The 18422-nt window shown below is 43.7% G+C and overlaps 1 protein-coding gene across 1 annotated transcript in view; it reads left to right on the top strand.

Annotated features, from left to right (window-relative positions):
- Window positions 1–15127, top strand: part of LOC107282922 (ubiquitin carboxyl-terminal hydrolase 12-like) — a 32810-nt gene extending 17683 nt beyond the window's left edge. Inside the window, exons 6-10 of the mRNA XM_029283104.1 lie at window positions 449–525; window positions 1178–1261; window positions 3205–3402; window positions 10256–10334; window positions 14514–15127. Coding sequence (XP_029138937.1) covers window positions 449–525; window positions 1178–1261; window positions 3205–3402; window positions 10256–10334; window positions 14514–14615 — 540 coding nt within the window. The 3' untranslated portion in view covers window positions 14616–15127. The remainder of the gene's footprint in view (window positions 1–448; window positions 526–1177; window positions 1262–3204; window positions 3403–10255; window positions 10335–14513) is intronic.
- Window positions 15128–18422: the final 3295 nt, after the last annotated feature.

Here is an 18422-nt window from a genome sequence, read left to right on the forward strand (position 1 = left end):
GACCTAGGGAGGATTTTATTTGGGGTTTATCTTTTAACAATTCGACAGAGACACAACTTTAAAATTTGATTTAATTCGGTTTTATCGGGGGGGAATGTATTTATGTTTTGTTTTAAATATGTTGTGCGCCGCCCTGAGTCCCGTTGGGAGAAGGGCGGCATATAAATTAAATTTATTATTATTATTATTATTATTAACTGTGGCAAGAAAGGCTGTAAAATGGGGCAAAATTCACTTAATAACTATCTTAGCAACAGAAATTGTGGTCGTAAGCCGAGGACAAGCCTAAAACCCACTTTCCTAGGAGTAATGTGACTGGCTCGGGATCCTTCACTGAGATGAAAGGTTTGTCAGAGAACCCTGCTAGGAATTCAGTGCTGTACAGTTGTACATTCTTCATTCTATTTCTTAAACATTTTAAAATCTGCATTTTTTTCCCCTCTTCAAGGTGAGCAGCAAAGACGAAGATTTTCTAGACCTGTCGGTTGACGTGGAACAAAATACATCAATCACACACTGCTTGAGGTACCCGTTTCAACAAAAACAGAAAAGGCAGCCAGATAAAACAGAAGGATATTTTATTTAATCCCAGGACACTGAAGCCCGAAGCCAACACTAACACATTAAATAGCTTCCTAGAGTGTTATTTATTTTTATTTAACTATGTGTATTCTGCCTTTTATAAGACTTCTAGGCTGAAATAGGGCTTCAATGAGAGTTGTCTGCTTGCTTTGGCCATCGTGCAACTGCAAATCCTTGACTTACTCTGCCATTGTAGACCCAGTTGTTTGATGTGATAATGATGCTGTCAGGCGATCTCACAGGCACAAACCCACACACAATCAATTAGCAGCAGCAATTACTTGATTGGAATGTTATGTTAGCCACAAAAGGGCCCCAATCAATTACAGTCATCAGAAGTGGCTTTTTCTTACTGTTTCTTCTCTGAATCATTTCGGGATGGGGCCTAAAGGAGACAGGGAAAAAACAGAAGAGAGATTAGCGTCAACCATTAAATTGCCTGTTTTGTGGTGCTGGGTGGCATTTGTATTTCCCCACTGCAGACAGAGACATCTTTGACCTGTGGGGGGGCCCTATACAGATGTCCCTGAGAAAATCTGTTCAGTGCTGGAAAACCTGATAATTATAACTTCTGCTCCAATCTTCCATTTTGCAGAGGGTTCAGTAACACCGAGACGCTGTGCAGCGAGTACAAGTACTACTGTGAGCAGTGCCGGAGTAAACAGGAAGCACAAAAGAGGTAGGGCTAAGATGCATTTTTGTTACGTACCTGGGCCCCACCAAGGACTTCGGTTCTTGATCGCCTTAACAGACCCGGCAGGTGGACTCTGCTGAGAAAGAAGTGATGGGCCCTTAATCAACTCTTCACTTTGTAGTTGAAAAGGATCTTCCTGCTGTTGACGATTGAGACCTTTCTAAGGAATTTTTCATGATTAGCCAAGATAGATTATAGAAAGAGGAGAAAAATGATGGAACTTTAGAGAGAGAGAGGTTGAAATACATTTTATTTATAACTGTTATGAAGACGTTCAGAAGCCACTTCGCTATACAGGTGGTCCTCAACTTAACAGCAGTTCATTTAGTGACCGTTCAAAGTTACAACGGCACTGAAAAAAGGGACTTATGACCATTTTTCACACTTAGGACCACTGCAGCATCCCCAGGGTCACGTGATCAAAATTCAGATGCTGGCACAACTGGCTCGTATTTATGACGGTCGCTGCGTCCCGGGGTCACGTGATCCCCTTTTGCGATCTTCTGACCAATGGGGGAAGACAGATTCAGTTAACAACCGGGTTACTAACTTAACAGCTGCAGTGATTCATTTTACAACTGTTGCAAAAAAGTTTGTTAAATGGGGCAAAGCTCACTTAACAAATGTCTCGCTTAACAACAAAAACTTTGGGCTCAATTGTGATTGTAATTCGAGGATTACCTGTGTCTTTTTTTCTATTTTACTTTTCCTTGACGTTTTTCTTACCTTGCAGTTTATGGGGTTTTGTTTTTTTTCCTTCCTTTCTTTTTAAAATAAATTCACATAGCCACCCAACTCACACATAGGCGACTTCTTCCTCACTGTATTAGTTTGTGTTGGTTTTTACCGTCTTGTATCTTTTTGTAATAAAAAGCATATAGAAAAACGAATGAGATATTTGTTACAGCTTATTGAGATGCATTCAAAAGCGTCTGGCCTAATCTCAAAGATGTGAAGAATGGCCAAATGAGTTTCTGCATGAGAAGGAAAAGGGAACTGAATAACTCTTTCCCTGCTCCTCATAATTCTGTTTATTTTTTTGTTTTGCATGATTAACTCTGCAGACCAGTAATTCAGTAATTCTGAGCTGCAGGGGGCCCAGGAGCTTTTCAGAGCCCTGACATCCAGTGGAGCAATAAACTTGTGAATTTCAAGTGTCAAAGGGTGAAATTCATCACACCAAATAAAGAGACAAGCTGAATAATAGTGTAATAAATTCTGTACAGGACCAGATGGTATTTCTTGTAGAATTTGACACTTGCGGGCTTCAAACTTTGAGTTTTCTTGATGCAGTATGGGTGTGCGTGTGTGTATGGGGGGGGGGGAGGGCAAAGGTCCCTAGTTTAGTAGTTAGGCCCCAGACTAGAAATCAAGAGACTCTGAGTTCTAATTCTGCCTTAAGACGTGACAGTTGGCTGGGTGACTCCGGGCCAATCTTTCTAATCCTGTCTTAAGCATAAAAGCCGGCTGAGTGATTTTAGCCAGTCCCTCTCTTAGCCCACCCCACCCCACAAGGTTATTATTGTGGGGAAGATAGGAGGAAGGAGCATTAGGAATGTTTGACACCCCGAATTACTTATAAAAATAATAAAGGCTGGATTTTAAAAATCTAGTTAATAAATAAAGGCATTTTTTTCTGGTTTCTTTGTCAATATTAACCAATTTATAGGCTGTGGTTTGGGCCCAGATAAATAGCTGCCTTGCATTCAATTGTTGCTTAGTGCTCAAATCAACCCACTGCCAGAAGCTGCAAATCTTTCCTGGTTTTTTTTTGGGGGGGGGGTGGCAAACAAAATATCAAGCACTCTTTTATTCACCAAAGTTTTGTTTTGTTTTTTTATTTTAATAAGCTGTGTTGAGCCTGATTTTGTAAGACCTGCTTTTGTTTTTCTTTTCTTTTTCCTTCGATCTTAACCTTGCTCATCAAGGATGCGAGTGAAAAAGCTGCCCATGATTCTCGCTCTGCACTTGAAAAGGTTCAAGTACATGGACCAGCTGCACCGGTACACCAAACTTTCCTACCGCGTGGTCTTTCCCCTGGAGCTTCGACTCTTCAACACATCAGGAGATGCTACGAACCCAGATCGAATGTATGATCTCGTGGCTGTGGTGGTGCATTGCGGCAGGTAAAATGCCTCCCCCAAAATCCTAGGGGATAATCATCAGAGAGAAAATTGGTAACTCAGAGCTGGGGGATCCTCTCTTGAGCTTGGTGGCTTTCTTGCAGATGTTTCACGGCCCAGCTAGGTAACGTCCTCAGTGCTAGGAAAATAGTGGGCTTTGCAGAGCAGAGGGGAAGGAGAGGAGAAGGAGAAGAACGGTGGGCTCCTTGGTGCGCTCTGAGCTTGCTTGTTTTCTTGCAGACATTTCATTGACCAAGCTAGGTAACATCATCAGCGCTAGAAGGGATTGGGGTTTGCAGAGTGGAGGAGGACCGGGAAACCTGTGGAGTCCTTGATGCTCTCCGAGCTTGGTTGGTTACTTGCAGGCGTTTCATTACCCAAACTAGGTCAGGGCTTTTCAACCTTTTCACCCATTGTACCACTTTTAGGATATGGCAACATCCGAGTACTACCAGTCGCCTAGCAAGGGGTCAAAAACTTGATGACCAAAAAAAGGAAAAAAGTGAGAAAGTACAGGTAGTCCTCGACTTACAACAGTTCGCTTAGTGACTGTTCGAAGTTACAATGGCACTGAAAAAAGTGCCCCCCAAGCCACAGCCGAGCAAGACACCTGCCTGCCCGCCCGGCCGCGCTCTTCCTCCTGTCCGAGGTTTTCATCATTGTGAGCATTTCTGTTGAGGATTGGCAGCGGGGGTGGGGTGGGGGGGTGTTTGGTTTTTATTCCCCCCGTCTGCTGGGTGGTTGCAGCAGGTTGTGGTCACTTCACATGACCCTGGGACACTGTGACTGTCATAAATATGAATCAATTGCCAAGCATCTGAATGTAAATCACAAGACCCTGGAGATGCTGCAACATTCCAGCTGATCGGCGCTTCTTCTGGGCTCAGCAGAAGCGCCAGGATCAGTGCTGAGCTCCAGCTGGATCCTGGCGCTGATCCTGGTGCTTCCGCTGAGCCCTGACAGCCCTGCAGCTCCAGCCGTCTCTCGCTCAGGCTTGTGCGGTGCTGCCACCAGTTCAGCTCATTCCCCTCCCCCGCTACCACTTTTCTAGGATGGTCGCGTACCACCTGCCAGGTGCCAATGTACCACAGGTGGTACCCGTACCACTGGTTGAAAAGCCCTGAACTAGGTAATATCATCAGTGCTAGAGGGATTGGGGTTTGTAGAGTGGAGGAGGAGGAGGAGGAGGAGACCTCTGGGGTCCTTGATGCTCTCTGAGCTTGGTTTCATTATCCAACGAGATAACCTCGTCAGTGCTAGGATTAACACTGATAACGTTAGCCTAGTTGGCAGTTGAAACACCAGCAAGAAAACTACCAAGCTCAGAGAGCACCAAATCATAGGTAAGTTACAGCCCCCTGGTGTTTCTTGAGTTGCAGTGAACTTCAGGGAGACTCCCCCAGCCTGAACCAATGCTAGTTTGGGGCTAGCATTCCAATTTTGCGAAGGGGTAGATCAGCTATCAAGATACAAAGGTATGCAATTCCAGACAGGGCTATGGTTTGTCTCTCATCTCTTCCCCCCCCCCTCATTAAGTTCTCCCTTTTGCCTGAGAACCACCTAAGCTAAAATTGTTCTCAATCAGCTGTTGCTCGTCCTTCACAGATCACTTCCATCCCTGAATCTCACTGCCTCTTACAAGATCTTCTACCAGAACCCTCCATTGCAAATCAAAAAGGGAAAGTCCTCTGCCGTTCTGCTCCATTTTTTTTTTCTCCATTTCATTTATTGTCTGGCCTTTGTATAGGCCAGGGGCAGGCAACCTTGGCTCTTTTATGACTCGTGGACTTCAACTCCCAGAATTCCTGAGCCAGCCATGCTGAGGGGAAAGGGAGAGGTTTCCAAGCTGAGCCGTGCTGGCTCAGGAATTCTGGGAGTTGAAGTCCCTGAGTCATAAAAGAGCCAAGGTTGCCTACCCCTGATTATATAGGATGTCAGCCATGCCAAGTCAAGCTGCCTTTTGCAATTGACCGATGGGGATTTTGTCAATGCCGTTGTTATACATGTGCTCCAGATGTTTTGGGATTGCACCCAAGGTGCCTGTCACTATTGGTACAGGTAGGCCTCTTGACTTAACAACAGTTCATTTAATGACCGTTCAAAGGCACAACGGCACCGGGAAAAGTGAGCGATGAGCGCTTTTCGCCCTTATGATCATTTGCCGCATCCCCATAATCAGGGGTAGGCAACCTTGGCTCTTTTATGACTCGTGGACTTCAACTCCCAGAATTCCTGAGCCAGCCACGCTGAGAGGAAAGGGAGAGGTTTCCAAGCTGAGCCAGGCTGGCTCAGGGATTCTGGGAGTTGAAGTCCATGAGTCATAAAAGAGCCAAGGTTGCCTACCCCTGGTATAGGTAATCCTTGACTCAAGACCACAACTGAGTCCAACTTTTCTGTTGTTAAACAAGACAGTTGTTAATTGAGTTTTGCCCCATTTTATGCCTTTTCTTGCCACAATTATTAAGTGAATCACCACAGTTGTTAAGTTAATAACACGGTTGTTAAGTGAATCTGGCTTCCCCATTGACCTTGCTTGTCATAAGGTCACAAAAGATGATCCCGGGACCCGGCAACCGTCATAAATACAGGCCGGTTGCCAAGCGTCTGGATTTTGATCAGGTGACTATGGGGATGCTGTAACAGTCGTAAGTGTGAAAAGTGGTCATAAATCACTTTTTCAGTGTGGTTGTAACCTTGAATGGTCAGTAAATGAACTGTTGTAAATCAAGGATTACCTGTATACCTTGCTCTGGAATGGTATCGGGCTTCCTGCTTGATCAGAGGGTTGGACTAGACTAGAGCAGGGCTTTTCAATCTTTTCACCCATTGTACCACTTTTAGGATATGGCAACATCCGAGTACCACCAGTCGCCTAGCAAGGGGTCAAAAACTTGATGACAAAAAAAAAGGAAAAAAATGATAAGGTACAGGTAGTTCTCGACTTACAACAGTTCGCTTAGTGTCTGTTTGAAGTTACAGTGGCACTGAAAAAAGTGCCCCCCAAACTACAGCCGAGCAAGACACCTGCCTGCCTGCCCGGCGGCACTCTTCCTCCTGTCTGAGGTTTTCATTGTTGTGAGCATTTCTGTTGAGGATTGGCAGCAGGGGTGGGGTGGGGGGGTGTTTGGTTTTTATTCCCCCCGTCTGCTGGGTGGTTGCAGCAGGTTTTGGTCGCTTCACATGACCCTGGGACACTGTGACCGTCATAAATATGAATCAGTTGCCAAGCATCTGAATGTAAATCACAAGACCCTGGAGATGCTGCAACATTCCAGCTGATCGGCACTTCTTCTGGGCTCAGCTGAAGCGCCAGGATCAGCGCCGAGCTCCAGCTGGAGCCTGGCGCTGATCCTGGATCAGTGCTGCTTTCCAGCTGATTGGTGCTTCTTCAGGGCTCAGCAGAAGCGCCAGGATCAGCGCCAAGCTCCAGCTGGAGCCTGGCGCTGATCCTGGCGCTTCCACTGAGCCCTGACAGCCCTGCAGCTCCAGCCGTCTCTCGCTCAGGCTTGTGCGGTGCTGCCACCGGTTCAGCTCATTCCCCTCCCCTCCTACCACTTTTCTAGGATGGTCACGTACCACCTGCCAGGTGCCAATGTACCAGAGGTGGTACCTGTACCACTGGTTGAAAAGCCCTGGACTAGAAGACCTCCAAGGTCCCTTCCGACTCTGTTATTCTGCATCCCTGAGATAGCTTTAGTAGAGAAGGATGATAGGAGTGTGTTTAAGAGTGTTGAGGAGGCCGAAGGTCGCTTATCTGTTCTATGCACACAGGAACCTTTTGCATTTTTCTTCTCCTTGGAAGTATAATTGGTACATGCACATTTTTAAACGTGTATATCAGTTAAATAGATTGATGGAAAATGTTGCTTTATTTATGGGAACCAGATGCAAGATACTTCATCTATTGCAAAGGAAAATTGAAACCAGCTATTCTTGGAACAAAGAGGCACTTAAAGCAGGTTGGCCAAATGATTTAAGGGTTTTCTACAGTAGCACCACTGGGTACCTAAGTTTATTGAATCCATTAATTTTGGCTTTGTGATCAGTGCCTGAGTTTTAAGCCTTCCTAATTAGTTTTTGCAGAAGAGGTACATAGTATAGAATCATTCTTTCTCTCTCAAAGGTTCCATCCCAGCCCTAGACTGAACTCCCACATCACACGGCGCATGATTTGTGTAACCACAGTTTGCTCACCGAACCATGATTGGTGCTGTTCTATCAGTCATGAAAGCCTGGATTTGCACACGACAGCCTAGCACAAGCTGTGAAGCTCTCTGCCCGTACAAACGAGGCTTAGATTGTCACATACACTTTAGGATTAAATTTCAAGATGCAAGTGAGTTCTCTTTAGCATATATTACTTCGGCTGGAGACAAGTCTACTATTCATGGACAGCTTTTGCTTTAATGTATGTTATTTATTCAAGTTGTTACGGCAGCCCTTTTAAATTCACGATTCAGGGTAGCTAACAATGTTTAAACGCAAGGCAAAAAAAAAAATGTGTACCAAACCTGAGGACTATGCAGGCAGTCCTCAACTTACAGCCACAATGGAGCCCCGAATTTCCGTTGCTCAGTGGGACAGTTGTTAAGTGGGTTTTGCCCCATTTGACGACTTTTCTTGCTACAGTTGTTAAGTGAATCACTGCAGTTCAGTTAGTCACACGGTTGTTAAGGAAATTGGCTTCCCCATGGACTTTGCTTGACAGAAGGTCGCAAGAGGTGATCACGTGACGCCGGGATACTGCAACCGTCCTAAATACGAGGCAGTTGCCAAGCGTCTGCATTCTGATCACATGACCATGGAAATGCTGCAACGGTCATAAATGTGCAAACTGGTCATAAGCCACTTTTTTCAGTGCCGTTGTAATTTTGAACCATCACTAAACAAACTGTTGTAAGTCGAGGATTATCTGTAATGAATAGGAATAGAACGGAATGGAATAGAGGAAAGAATAGAATAGAATAGAATAGAATAGAATAGAATAGAATAGAATAGAATCTTTATATGGAATGGAATAGAGGAATGAAGAACAGAACAGAACAGAATAGAATATATAGAATAGAATAAGAATTAGAATAGAATGGAATGGAATGGAATAGAGGAATGAAGAACAACAGAATAGAATCTTTTATAGAATAGAATAGAATCTTTATATAGAATAGAATAGAATAGAATCTTTATATGGAATGGAATGGAATGGAATGGAGGAATGAAGAACAGAACAGAATACAATCTTTATATAAAATAAGAATAAAATAGAATAGAATAGAATAGAATAGAATAGAATAGAATAGAATAAGAATTCTTTATTGGCCAAGTGTGATTGGACACACAAGAAATTTGTCTTTGGTGTAGAAGCTCTCAGTCTACATAAAAGGTATAAGTGATAAATCATGATCATAGTCATTGTAAAAATAAATTCATCATAAATCATAACATACAACATTTAGTGAGTCATGGGATGCTAGATAAGCAATCAGCATAAATCATACTAGGAAACTAAATAAAACAATATAAATCGTAAGATACAAGCAGCAAAGTTATAGTCGTAAGTAGATAAGGAGATGAGTAATAAGAAAGGTGGGAAGAATAATAGCAATACAGCCTTACTAAGTTTAACAGTTTCTCCTATCCAGTGGGCAGCATGGAAGCCACCAGCCTCCTTTACCCAAGCAGAGTGGAACCAGGAGTGGAAAGGCAATAAAGAACACCAACATTCAGTCAAGAATTCCTTGTAGGAAAAAGGACCACGAAGCCAATGCAGAGAGCGGGCCAAAGTTTGGAAAGCTAGATGTGTGTCACGGCCACAAAGTGGCAAGCCACACCCAGAACCAACATTGCTTCCACCACATGATGGTCTGTGACTTCTATGGAGAGAGGGCTGGTTCTTACTATCCCTTAAGGGGGGAGCTTAATCTATTCAAGAGAAAGTCCTGACTCCTGAGTCAATTTTGGAGGTTGAAATATAATTTATTTTTAACTCTTGTGAAGACGTTCAGAGGCCACTTCGCTTTACAGGTAGTCCTCAGCTTACAACAGTTCATTTAGTGACCATTCCAAGTTACAACGGCACCGGAAAAAAAAGTGGCTTATAGCCATTTTTCACACTTACGACCGTTGCAGCATCCCTGCGGTCACATGATCAAAATCCAAACACTTGGCAGCTGGTTCATATTTGTGACAGTCACAGTGTCCTGTAACAGCTTTTGCCACCTTCCGACAAGCAAAGTCAATGGTGACACCAGAAGGGACCTTGGTGGTCTTCTAATCCAACCCCCTGCTCACTTAACGAATATCTCACTTAGCACATAAATTTTGGGCTCAACTGTGATTGTACGTCGAGGATGGCGTGTACTCTTTTCATTGCTTTACCACCTGATGGTGACACCATCTTGGGATTATGGGGAAGCTTCAGGGCCAGAAGCCCGAACGGGAGTGGCTTTTGCCCTTAAGCAAGTGGAGGTGCCTTCACTCTAGTCCTCATCCTCCCTTCCGTCTTGACTAAGACCAGGGATTCATTCCTCAGAAAATCAGCCACAGCTCCCACTGAAATGGATGGGAGCGCTTCCACTTCTGTCAGAGCAGCTTCTGAAGATGAAAAGCCTAGACCAGGGGTAGGCAACCTTGGCTCTTTTATGACCCGTGGACTTCAACTCCCAGAATTCCTGAGCCAACATGGCTCAGCTTGGAAACCTCTCCCTTTCCCCTCAGCATAGCTGGCTCAGGAATTCTGGGAGTTGAAGTCCACGAGTCATAAAAGAGCCAAGGTTGCCTACCCCTGTCCTAGGAGAACCATAGCTGGAGTCCACGTGTCCACACCCGGCATTAACCTTCCCTCTCTCCTTGGTTGCAGTGGTCCAAATCGTGGGCATTACATCACCATCGTGAAGAGCCACGGATTTTGGTTGCTCTTTGATGATGACATCGTAGAGGTAGGTTTGGGTCTCGCTCCAGGGCTTTGTATAATAACTTTGGGTCAAAGCTGTTTTCACTTTGTGCTTTTGTTTCTAAATATAAACTCTTCAACATCAATCACGCAACCACAGTTCCAACCCCAGCCCCAATAAATCAGTACTAATATGCCTTCAAATGACATCAACAAGGCACAGTGCAACAACAAGCCAGTACAGCAGAAGATTCGCGAACTCTGTTCTCCCTACTGAGGTTGGATGAGGAGCTGTAAAATAGAATAGAATAGAGCTGGAAGGGACCTTGGAGGTTTTCTAGTCCAGCCCCCTGCTCAACCAGGAGAACCTATACCGTCTCAGACAGGTGAATGTCCAATCTCTTCTTAAAAATCTCCAGTGATGGAGCGTCCACGATTTCTGGAGGCAAGCTGTTCCACTGGTTAATTGTCCTCACTGTTAGGAAATTTCTCCTTGGTTCTAGATTGCTTCTCTCCTTGATCAGTTTCCATTTGTTGCTTCTTGTCCTGCCTTCTGGTGCTTCGGAAAATAAATTGACCCTCCCCTCTTCTTTGTGGCAGCCCCTCAAATACTGGAACACTGTTATCATGTCACCCCTAGTTCTTCTTTTCTCTAGACTGGCCATACCCAGTTCCTGCAACTGTTCTTCATGTTTTTGTCTCCAGGCCCTTAATCATTGTTGTAAAGACTTACTTTTTTTACGATACACTTTTCGGTTTGCAGCATTCTTGCTTGTAGAAATGGGTGGCGAAATAAAATGAGTTAGCTAAATCACCCTCTCGCTCGGTGCTCTCCCCACCTGGTGGGTCTTTACGGCTTTTCCAGACTCCATAAATTTTAAACGCTTCTCTATTGGAAGCAGCTATATTAGATTGGCCCCCGCCTCGAAAGTCGCAAGCACATAAGCATCCTAAGCTGTTTTGCAGCCTGATTAATTTCTCTTAACTGCTGTGATTAGTGAGTTGGGAAGGAAAACAGGACCACTTTTACTTTTCAGGGCTGAGAGCGAAGGGACAATATTTAATATTTATTTGTTATGTACATGTAGGGGTGTGGGTCTATACCAGTGACGGCGAACCTTTTAGAGACCGAGTGCCCAAACTGCAACCCAAAACCCACTTATGCATCGTCGAGTGCCGGGTGGGCGTGGCCCATTGGGTGGGCGTGGCCCATTGGGTGGGCATGGCTGCAGTGGTAACGGCAGGCTGGGTGGGACTAAAAAGTTCAATCAATCCCAACTTTGCAAGATCTTTTTTTTTCCCGCGAGAAGTTGAAATTGATTGATTGATTGAACTTTTTTTTTTTTTTGCACATGGTGGCGGAGGCCTAAAGCGAAAAGGTTTTATAAAACCCAGCTGAGGGCCTAGGACTGGGGCGACGGCACGCGTGCCCACAGAGAGGGCTGTGCGTGCCGCCTCTGGCACTCGTGCCATAGCTTCGCCACCACTGGTCTATACATATGTTGTACATAGTATGTTTAGGTGTTGTGTCATGTATGTATTTCGCTTGAGAGCGGGCAACTAAATTTCATTTTTGATGTGTGCCGTTGTGCCCACAGTAACAAAAATGACAATAAAGGTTATCTTATCTTATCTTCTCAGGTCTGGAGAAGAAAGTGTGAGTGATTCAGTGTTTCTCTCGGATGAAAGCTAGTAACTTTGAGAGCAGTTTTCAGCGTTTTGAAGCATTAAGTCGGGGCCCCTGCAGATTTTTGAATTTTTATATGCCATGTACAATGTATATAAAAACCTGACAAGAGCTTTGATTGGACTGTGGCGGCCGTCATCTAGATTTTTTTGAACCAAACCCTGTGAATATCCCTGCTATAAATAATGGTAATTTTCAACTTAACAACTAGAAGTAGAATTTCCGTCGCTAAGCGAGATAAGCTATTAATTGAGCCATGCCTGACTTTGCAACTTTTTTTGCTATGGTTGTTAAATCACTGCAGTTGTTAAGTGAATCACACTGTCATTAAGTGAATCCGACTTCCCCCATTGACTTTGCTTGTCGGACTTGGCTGTGTGGGAAGGTCACAATTGGCGATCCTGTGACACACTCACACCCCAAGATGTAAATGCATATCGGTTTCTAAGGTCCCAGATTTTGATCACCGAACTCTGGGGATCCTGCGACTGCTGTAAGGGCGAGGACCAGTTGTAAGTCACTTGGAGGGTTTTTTTGTGATGTTGTAACTTTGATTGTTAAGCAAACGGTTGTAAGTTGAGGATTATCTGCAAAAATCACCTATTGAGAATATGGTTTGAATAGCCAAAGACTGGCGAAAAATGTTGAGTGTGAACTACAACCGTAAGTCTGTAGTCTTATGTAATAGTCCTCGACTTACAACAGCTCATTTAGTGACGGTTCAAAGTTACGGCGGCACTGAAAACAGTGACTTATGACCGTTTTTCACACGTACGACCATTGCTGCATCCCAGGGTCACGTGATCAAAATCCAGACGCTTGGAAATTGGCTCATATTTATGACGGTTTGCAGTGTCCCGGGATCAAGTGATCCCCTTTGGCGACCTGAGACGCAAAGTCAAAGGGGGATTCACTTAACCGGATTCACTTCACCATCCTGCTACTAACTTAACAACTGCGGTGATTCACTTAACAACTATGGCAAAAAAAGTAATAAAATGAAGCAAAACTCCCTTAACAAATGTCTCGCTTAGCAACATAAATTTTGGGATCAGTTGTGGTCATAAGTCAAGGGCTACCTGTACAGGCCACATCTGGATTTCCACCTCTTCTTTTTCTTTTTTTCCCTTTTTTTTTGTATAGATTTTATTAGTTTTTATGGGGTTAGGATTAAGGTTAGGGTTGGGGTTGGGGTTTTTTCAAATAACATTCTCAATATTTAGCAAACAGCATAATGTCTGGGTTCATGTATTTAACAAACAATAATAGATAATAGTTATCATAAACAATATGTTAATTAATCACTAAATAGCCTTCTGGCTAATATATATTCAAAATTACACATCACATTCCTTTCTCTCTAATTCGTCTTTCTAGCCATTGATAGAAATTATCCCATGTTCTAAAGTACACTGAGTCTTCTTTCTCTTTTGTCTTTAAAGTCAATCTATCCATTTCTGCACACTCTAGAATTTTCTTAATTAGTAATTCTTCCGCTGGTAAGTTTTCATTTTTCCAAGGTTGGGCAAATACAATTCTTGCTGCCGTGAGTACGTGTACTATTAAATATCTGCAATCTTTCTCATCCACCTCTTCTTTTTCTGTGGAGTCATATAAATGCATTCAGCCCCACAGACTGCAAGGCCACCTGCCTAAATGTGCACAGAAATCGTTAATAGCAGCAAAGACCAAGTGGGTTGTTTTAATTCATTGATTTGTTACATATTTAATGTATTTTAAATGTATTATATTTAAAGCAGGAGCCTTTTCTTATGTCCATTTGTTTGTCCAGAGATGACAGTGAGGAATCCACTCTCGCTCTCTCTTGCTCTCTGCCTTTCTGGTTGAGAAGAGGTCACATGTGCTGAAACGGTCGTGCACCGTCCCTTACCGTGTGCTGACTGTCTCAGTGGGGGAAGCCAGGGCCACTGACTTGATTGTTGGTTGAATTTCAATGACATGTATAAAACAGAGTTGGAAGGGACCTTGGAGGTCTTCTAGTCCAACCCCCTACTCAAGCAGGAAACCCTATACCATTCCAAACAAGTAGCTGTCCAGTCTTTTTTTAAAAACCTCCATTGATGGAGCACCCACAACTTCTGAAGGCAAGTTGTTAGCAAGTTTCTCCTTAGTTTTAGGTTGCTTCTCTCCTTGATTATTTCCATCCATTGTTTCTTGTCTTGCCTCCTGATGCTTTGGAAGCCCCTCAAGTATTGGAACAATGCTAACATGTCACCCCTAATCCATAGGCAGGAGGAGCCCACAGTGATAGAGACTGGAAAAAAATGCTTACGTGAGGGATCCTTGGTGCTTTTTGACAGTGGTAGTTCTGATGATGTTACCTAGTTTGGGTCATGAAACGTCTGCAAGAAAACGACCAAGCTCAGAGAGCACCAAGGACCCCTCATTTCAACCCTGAGCTACACATATTCTCCTTTATCTGCTTAAAATCAGGGCGTGAAAATGCTAGACCAGAGGAAATAGACAGTGATTCTGATTCTCTCCCTCCATTAACCTCTCCATTGTCTTAAATTGTAGAAAATCGACGCTCAAGCCATTGAAGAATTCTATGGATTGACCTCAGACATTTCCAAAAATTCGGAATCTGGATATATTCTTTTCTATCAATCAAGAGACTGAGATGGCGTGTTTTTGGAACACCTTGTGCAGATCAGAAGGGATCGAGGCTGTGCCCAGAAAGGACAACCGAGGGATGGCAGAACTGATTCCTCCTGGCTATTGTGGGCAATTTTCAGGAAATCAAGGAGTGCGTTTTCTGGAGGAGAACAGTCCGGAGCAAGAATGCATTTCACTTTGATTTTCTTTCTAGGCTATTTTATACTTGCTAACTTCCAAATTTTTTTACCTCTACTTGAAACCTGGCTGCTTAACTCTTCAAGAACCAAGAAAGTGATTTTTAAAGTAACATTGTAAAAATCTGTTCACTGTTTGGTCCTGGCTTAAGACACTTTTTTGGTTTCCGTTATTGCCATTTTTCTGTATTCTAACAGAACGATTTCCCCTCCGGTATTGGCTGAATTCCTGTCCTCTTTTGGGACTCAAGCAGAGGAAAGTTGATGTCAGTTGCAGTTTTGGTAATTCAAAGACTGCAGCCAGCTTAAGTCATCCCGGAAGCTTCGTGGTTTAATTTTTACTTTTTTTTTCTATGGGAAAAGGACATTAGGCATTTCTACAGGATTGAAGATTTTGTTAAAGATGTCCCTTTTATTTCTGATAACACTATTTATTCCACATTTGTTCTGCTTTGTCTCTTTCTTAAAATTTTCCTCGGAAAGTAATTTTTATATGCTTTATAAATCTGTTAATCCTTTGTAAAAAGAAATTTTGACTCAGAACCACAATACTGTAGAAGTCAGAAAAGAAATAGGTGTAAGCGTTGGAGGTCACATCTAGCATATAAACTAAAAAAAACAGTTTCTTGGAACTATTCTCTAAGCCAAAAGTGCCCTCTGCTGAAACAGGATCTGTTAAGGGTTCAGTTTTGCATGTAAGAAGCAATTCTCGGCGTGGATTGACGTGCTGTAAATGGACATCACAGCTCTAAACTCTTAAGGTTTAAATAATAATCATGATTTTGGCCTTGGAAAAACAATTCAGGGGAGGGTTAAGGACTTAAACTAAGGTCCATCAATGCCTTGAAAAAAGTTCCTCTTAACTTCATCTCCCCCTGCTCTCCACCTATCATTTATGCTGGTGCTGTTGCTGCTTCGACAGAGAAAAAAATAAGGCAGTATTAGGAAGGACTAAACCACAGTTAGCGTCTGTTTTCCAACGTTACGTATTATAACTCTAAGCCTTTTTAAGAGGGGAACAACGTGCAATGGAGAAGACTCTGCCAGAATTATTGCGGCTCATAAGAACCTTAAATTGGGCTGTGACCTAAAAACCAGTTTGGGCTGTGGGAACCACTGGTGCCTCTCCCTCTTTACAACGGCTTCCCAGAATTCCACTCAAGGAGGCGTGGTGCCCAAGCACTCTCACCATGAACGGGAGCTGATCCCAGCAGCCCTTGATGCACCTCGATGAATGCATAGAGTCCTTCGTTGGTCCACACGAATGATAACAATGGGCTTCCAGTTTGGGAGAACTTTGAAATTGTCTCTGCTTGTCCCAAAGCTTTCCTCAATCACGTTCTGCCGAGAACTGCCCAGAAGAGAATCGACTCAGAAAATTGCAAAAGCTGAACTCCCATCTGGGATTCGAAGGTCAGGCAAAGTACTACTTCCAAAAGGTTTGCCTGGCTTGTGCCGGCAACAAAAAGCTGATATGGGTCCATATCTGTTGGTTGAACTTTTCCACTGGAAAGCTTTCCCTTGCATTGCACAGATGGGCAAGGGGGTCCATCTCTGCAGCAGCACCCAAGCTTTACAGACAATGTCCAAGAAGAAGAAGGGAGACTCGCCGGCATCTGCCTTAGCCCACTTCGGAGCATCAGAGGTTCTATCTACAGGTTTCCATGGAGCCTGGGAGAAGCTGGAACTCTCTTTCCAAGAGCAGAAGACCCTCAGTGAGGATACCAAGCTAAGCACCCTGGGACCCCCAGAGAGTTTATAAGATTGCAGCCATTGTCTTACAGTAGCTGCTTTCTTTTGGTTAGCAGTAACATTCCATTAGTGGCACATAACGTCACGTGTATGTCTTTGAATAATTCAGTTTTCAAGAGTCTTCACTACTTCAGGCAGGCAACTGGTGTGGATACGTTCAGTCCAATATACCAGAGTCCTATTTTATTCAGAGGTTGTCATCTCTTAACACAACTAGTTGGCAGTTAAGAGTTATTTATGCATTAGGTATGAACTTTTGGGTAGAAATCTTCTCCAAGCAAAACCACAGAAGGATCTTAATCCACTTCACCCTGAAGCCCCATCTTTGGTGGGTGGAGCCGATAGGTCCATAGGCAAAGCCCCCCCCCCCCCAAATCGGAAGGCAAGTGCCACCACCCAGCATAGGAGAATGCTAAGCTTGTATTTTGTATATTTGGTGACAATGTTTTTACGAATAATACCCGACTTGAAAGAGGGAGAGAATATTGAAAAAATATATATGTTATAGATTAAAAGTGCACTTTTGCTATAGATTTATAAGGGGATTCAATTGGAAGAGAATGGTGTGATGTGACTTCTGTATAATAAATGACCCTCTGATAACGCCAATAAAGGTCGCGTATGGTGAAATGTCTCAGTCGTATGTGTGTGTGTGGTACTTTTTAAATGTCACTGAAATGCCACATAAAGACATCTGGGTACATTTTTAAATCTTGCTTTTCCCCAGCACTCTCAAAGGAACAGTTCCAGACATTGTGTTAGGATGTGGCTTCCTGAACAAACTCCAATTTTATGAGTTCACGTATCACCTGAGGGTGTTCAGCCAAAATGGAGCCCAGGCCACATGAGTTACGTCGTTGTGTAGCATGATATAAATTTGAATTCTGTCACTTACTTCCAATTTAAAGTCCTTGACTTCTGGGCACAACTGAGCCCACAATTTCTATTGTTAAGTGAAACATTTGCTAACTGAATTTTGCTCCATTTTACGATCTTGTCACAGTTGCAGCAAGTGATTCACTGCAGATGTTAAGTCAGTAACACGGTTGTTAAGTGAATCTGGCTTCCCCTTTTGACTTTGCTCATCAGAAGGTTCCAAAAGGGGATCACTGACCCCGGGACTACTGCAACCGTCATAAATACAAGTCAGTTGCTAAAAGTCTGAATTTGAATCGGTGATCGTGGGGATGCTGCAACGGTTGCTAAGTGTAAGAAACTGTCACAAGTCACTTTTTCCCGTTGTTGTAACGTTGTTGTTGCGAAGTGGTGTCCGACCCATCGTGACCCCATGGACAACGTTCCTCCAGGCCTTCCTGTCCTCTACCATCTTCTGGAGTCCATTGAAGCTCACGCCTACTGCTTCAGTGACTCCATCCAGCCACCTCATTCTCTGTGTCCCCTTCTTCTCTTGCCCTCCATCTTTCCCAGCATCAGGCTCTTCTCCAGTGAGTCCTTCCTTCTCATTAGGTGGCCAAAGTATTTGAGTTTCAACTTCAGGATCTGGCCTTCTAAAGAGCAGTCGGGGTTGATCTCCTCTAGGACTGACCGGTTTGATCACCTTGCAGTCCGAGGGACTCGCAGGAGTCTTCTCCAGCACCAGAGTTTAAAGGCCTCAATTCTTTGGCGCTCAGCCTTTCTTATGGTCCAACTTTCACAGCCATTGAACTGTTGTAAGTTGAGGACTGTCTACAATGTCCAAATCTCTCAGGGATGTGGATTTTTCTAAGAGGTGTACCTGAGGCAACTAGCAAGCAATAGAAGCCGGCCTCGGCCTCCATGTGTTTAGCTCTTTTTGTTCTACTATGGAAAAGATGGGTTTCTGTTTATTTCCTCTGCATAAATGCGGATGAAGTCTGCTTGGACGGCAGATTTCATTTGCATT

This window comes from Protobothrops mucrosquamatus, unplaced genomic scaffold (genome assembly GCF_001527695.2).
Source record: "Protobothrops mucrosquamatus isolate PMUCROS unplaced genomic scaffold, P.Mucros_1.0 scaffold19, whole genome shotgun sequence".
Classification (NCBI taxonomy): domain Eukaryota; kingdom Metazoa; phylum Chordata; class Lepidosauria; order Squamata; family Viperidae; genus Protobothrops; species Protobothrops mucrosquamatus.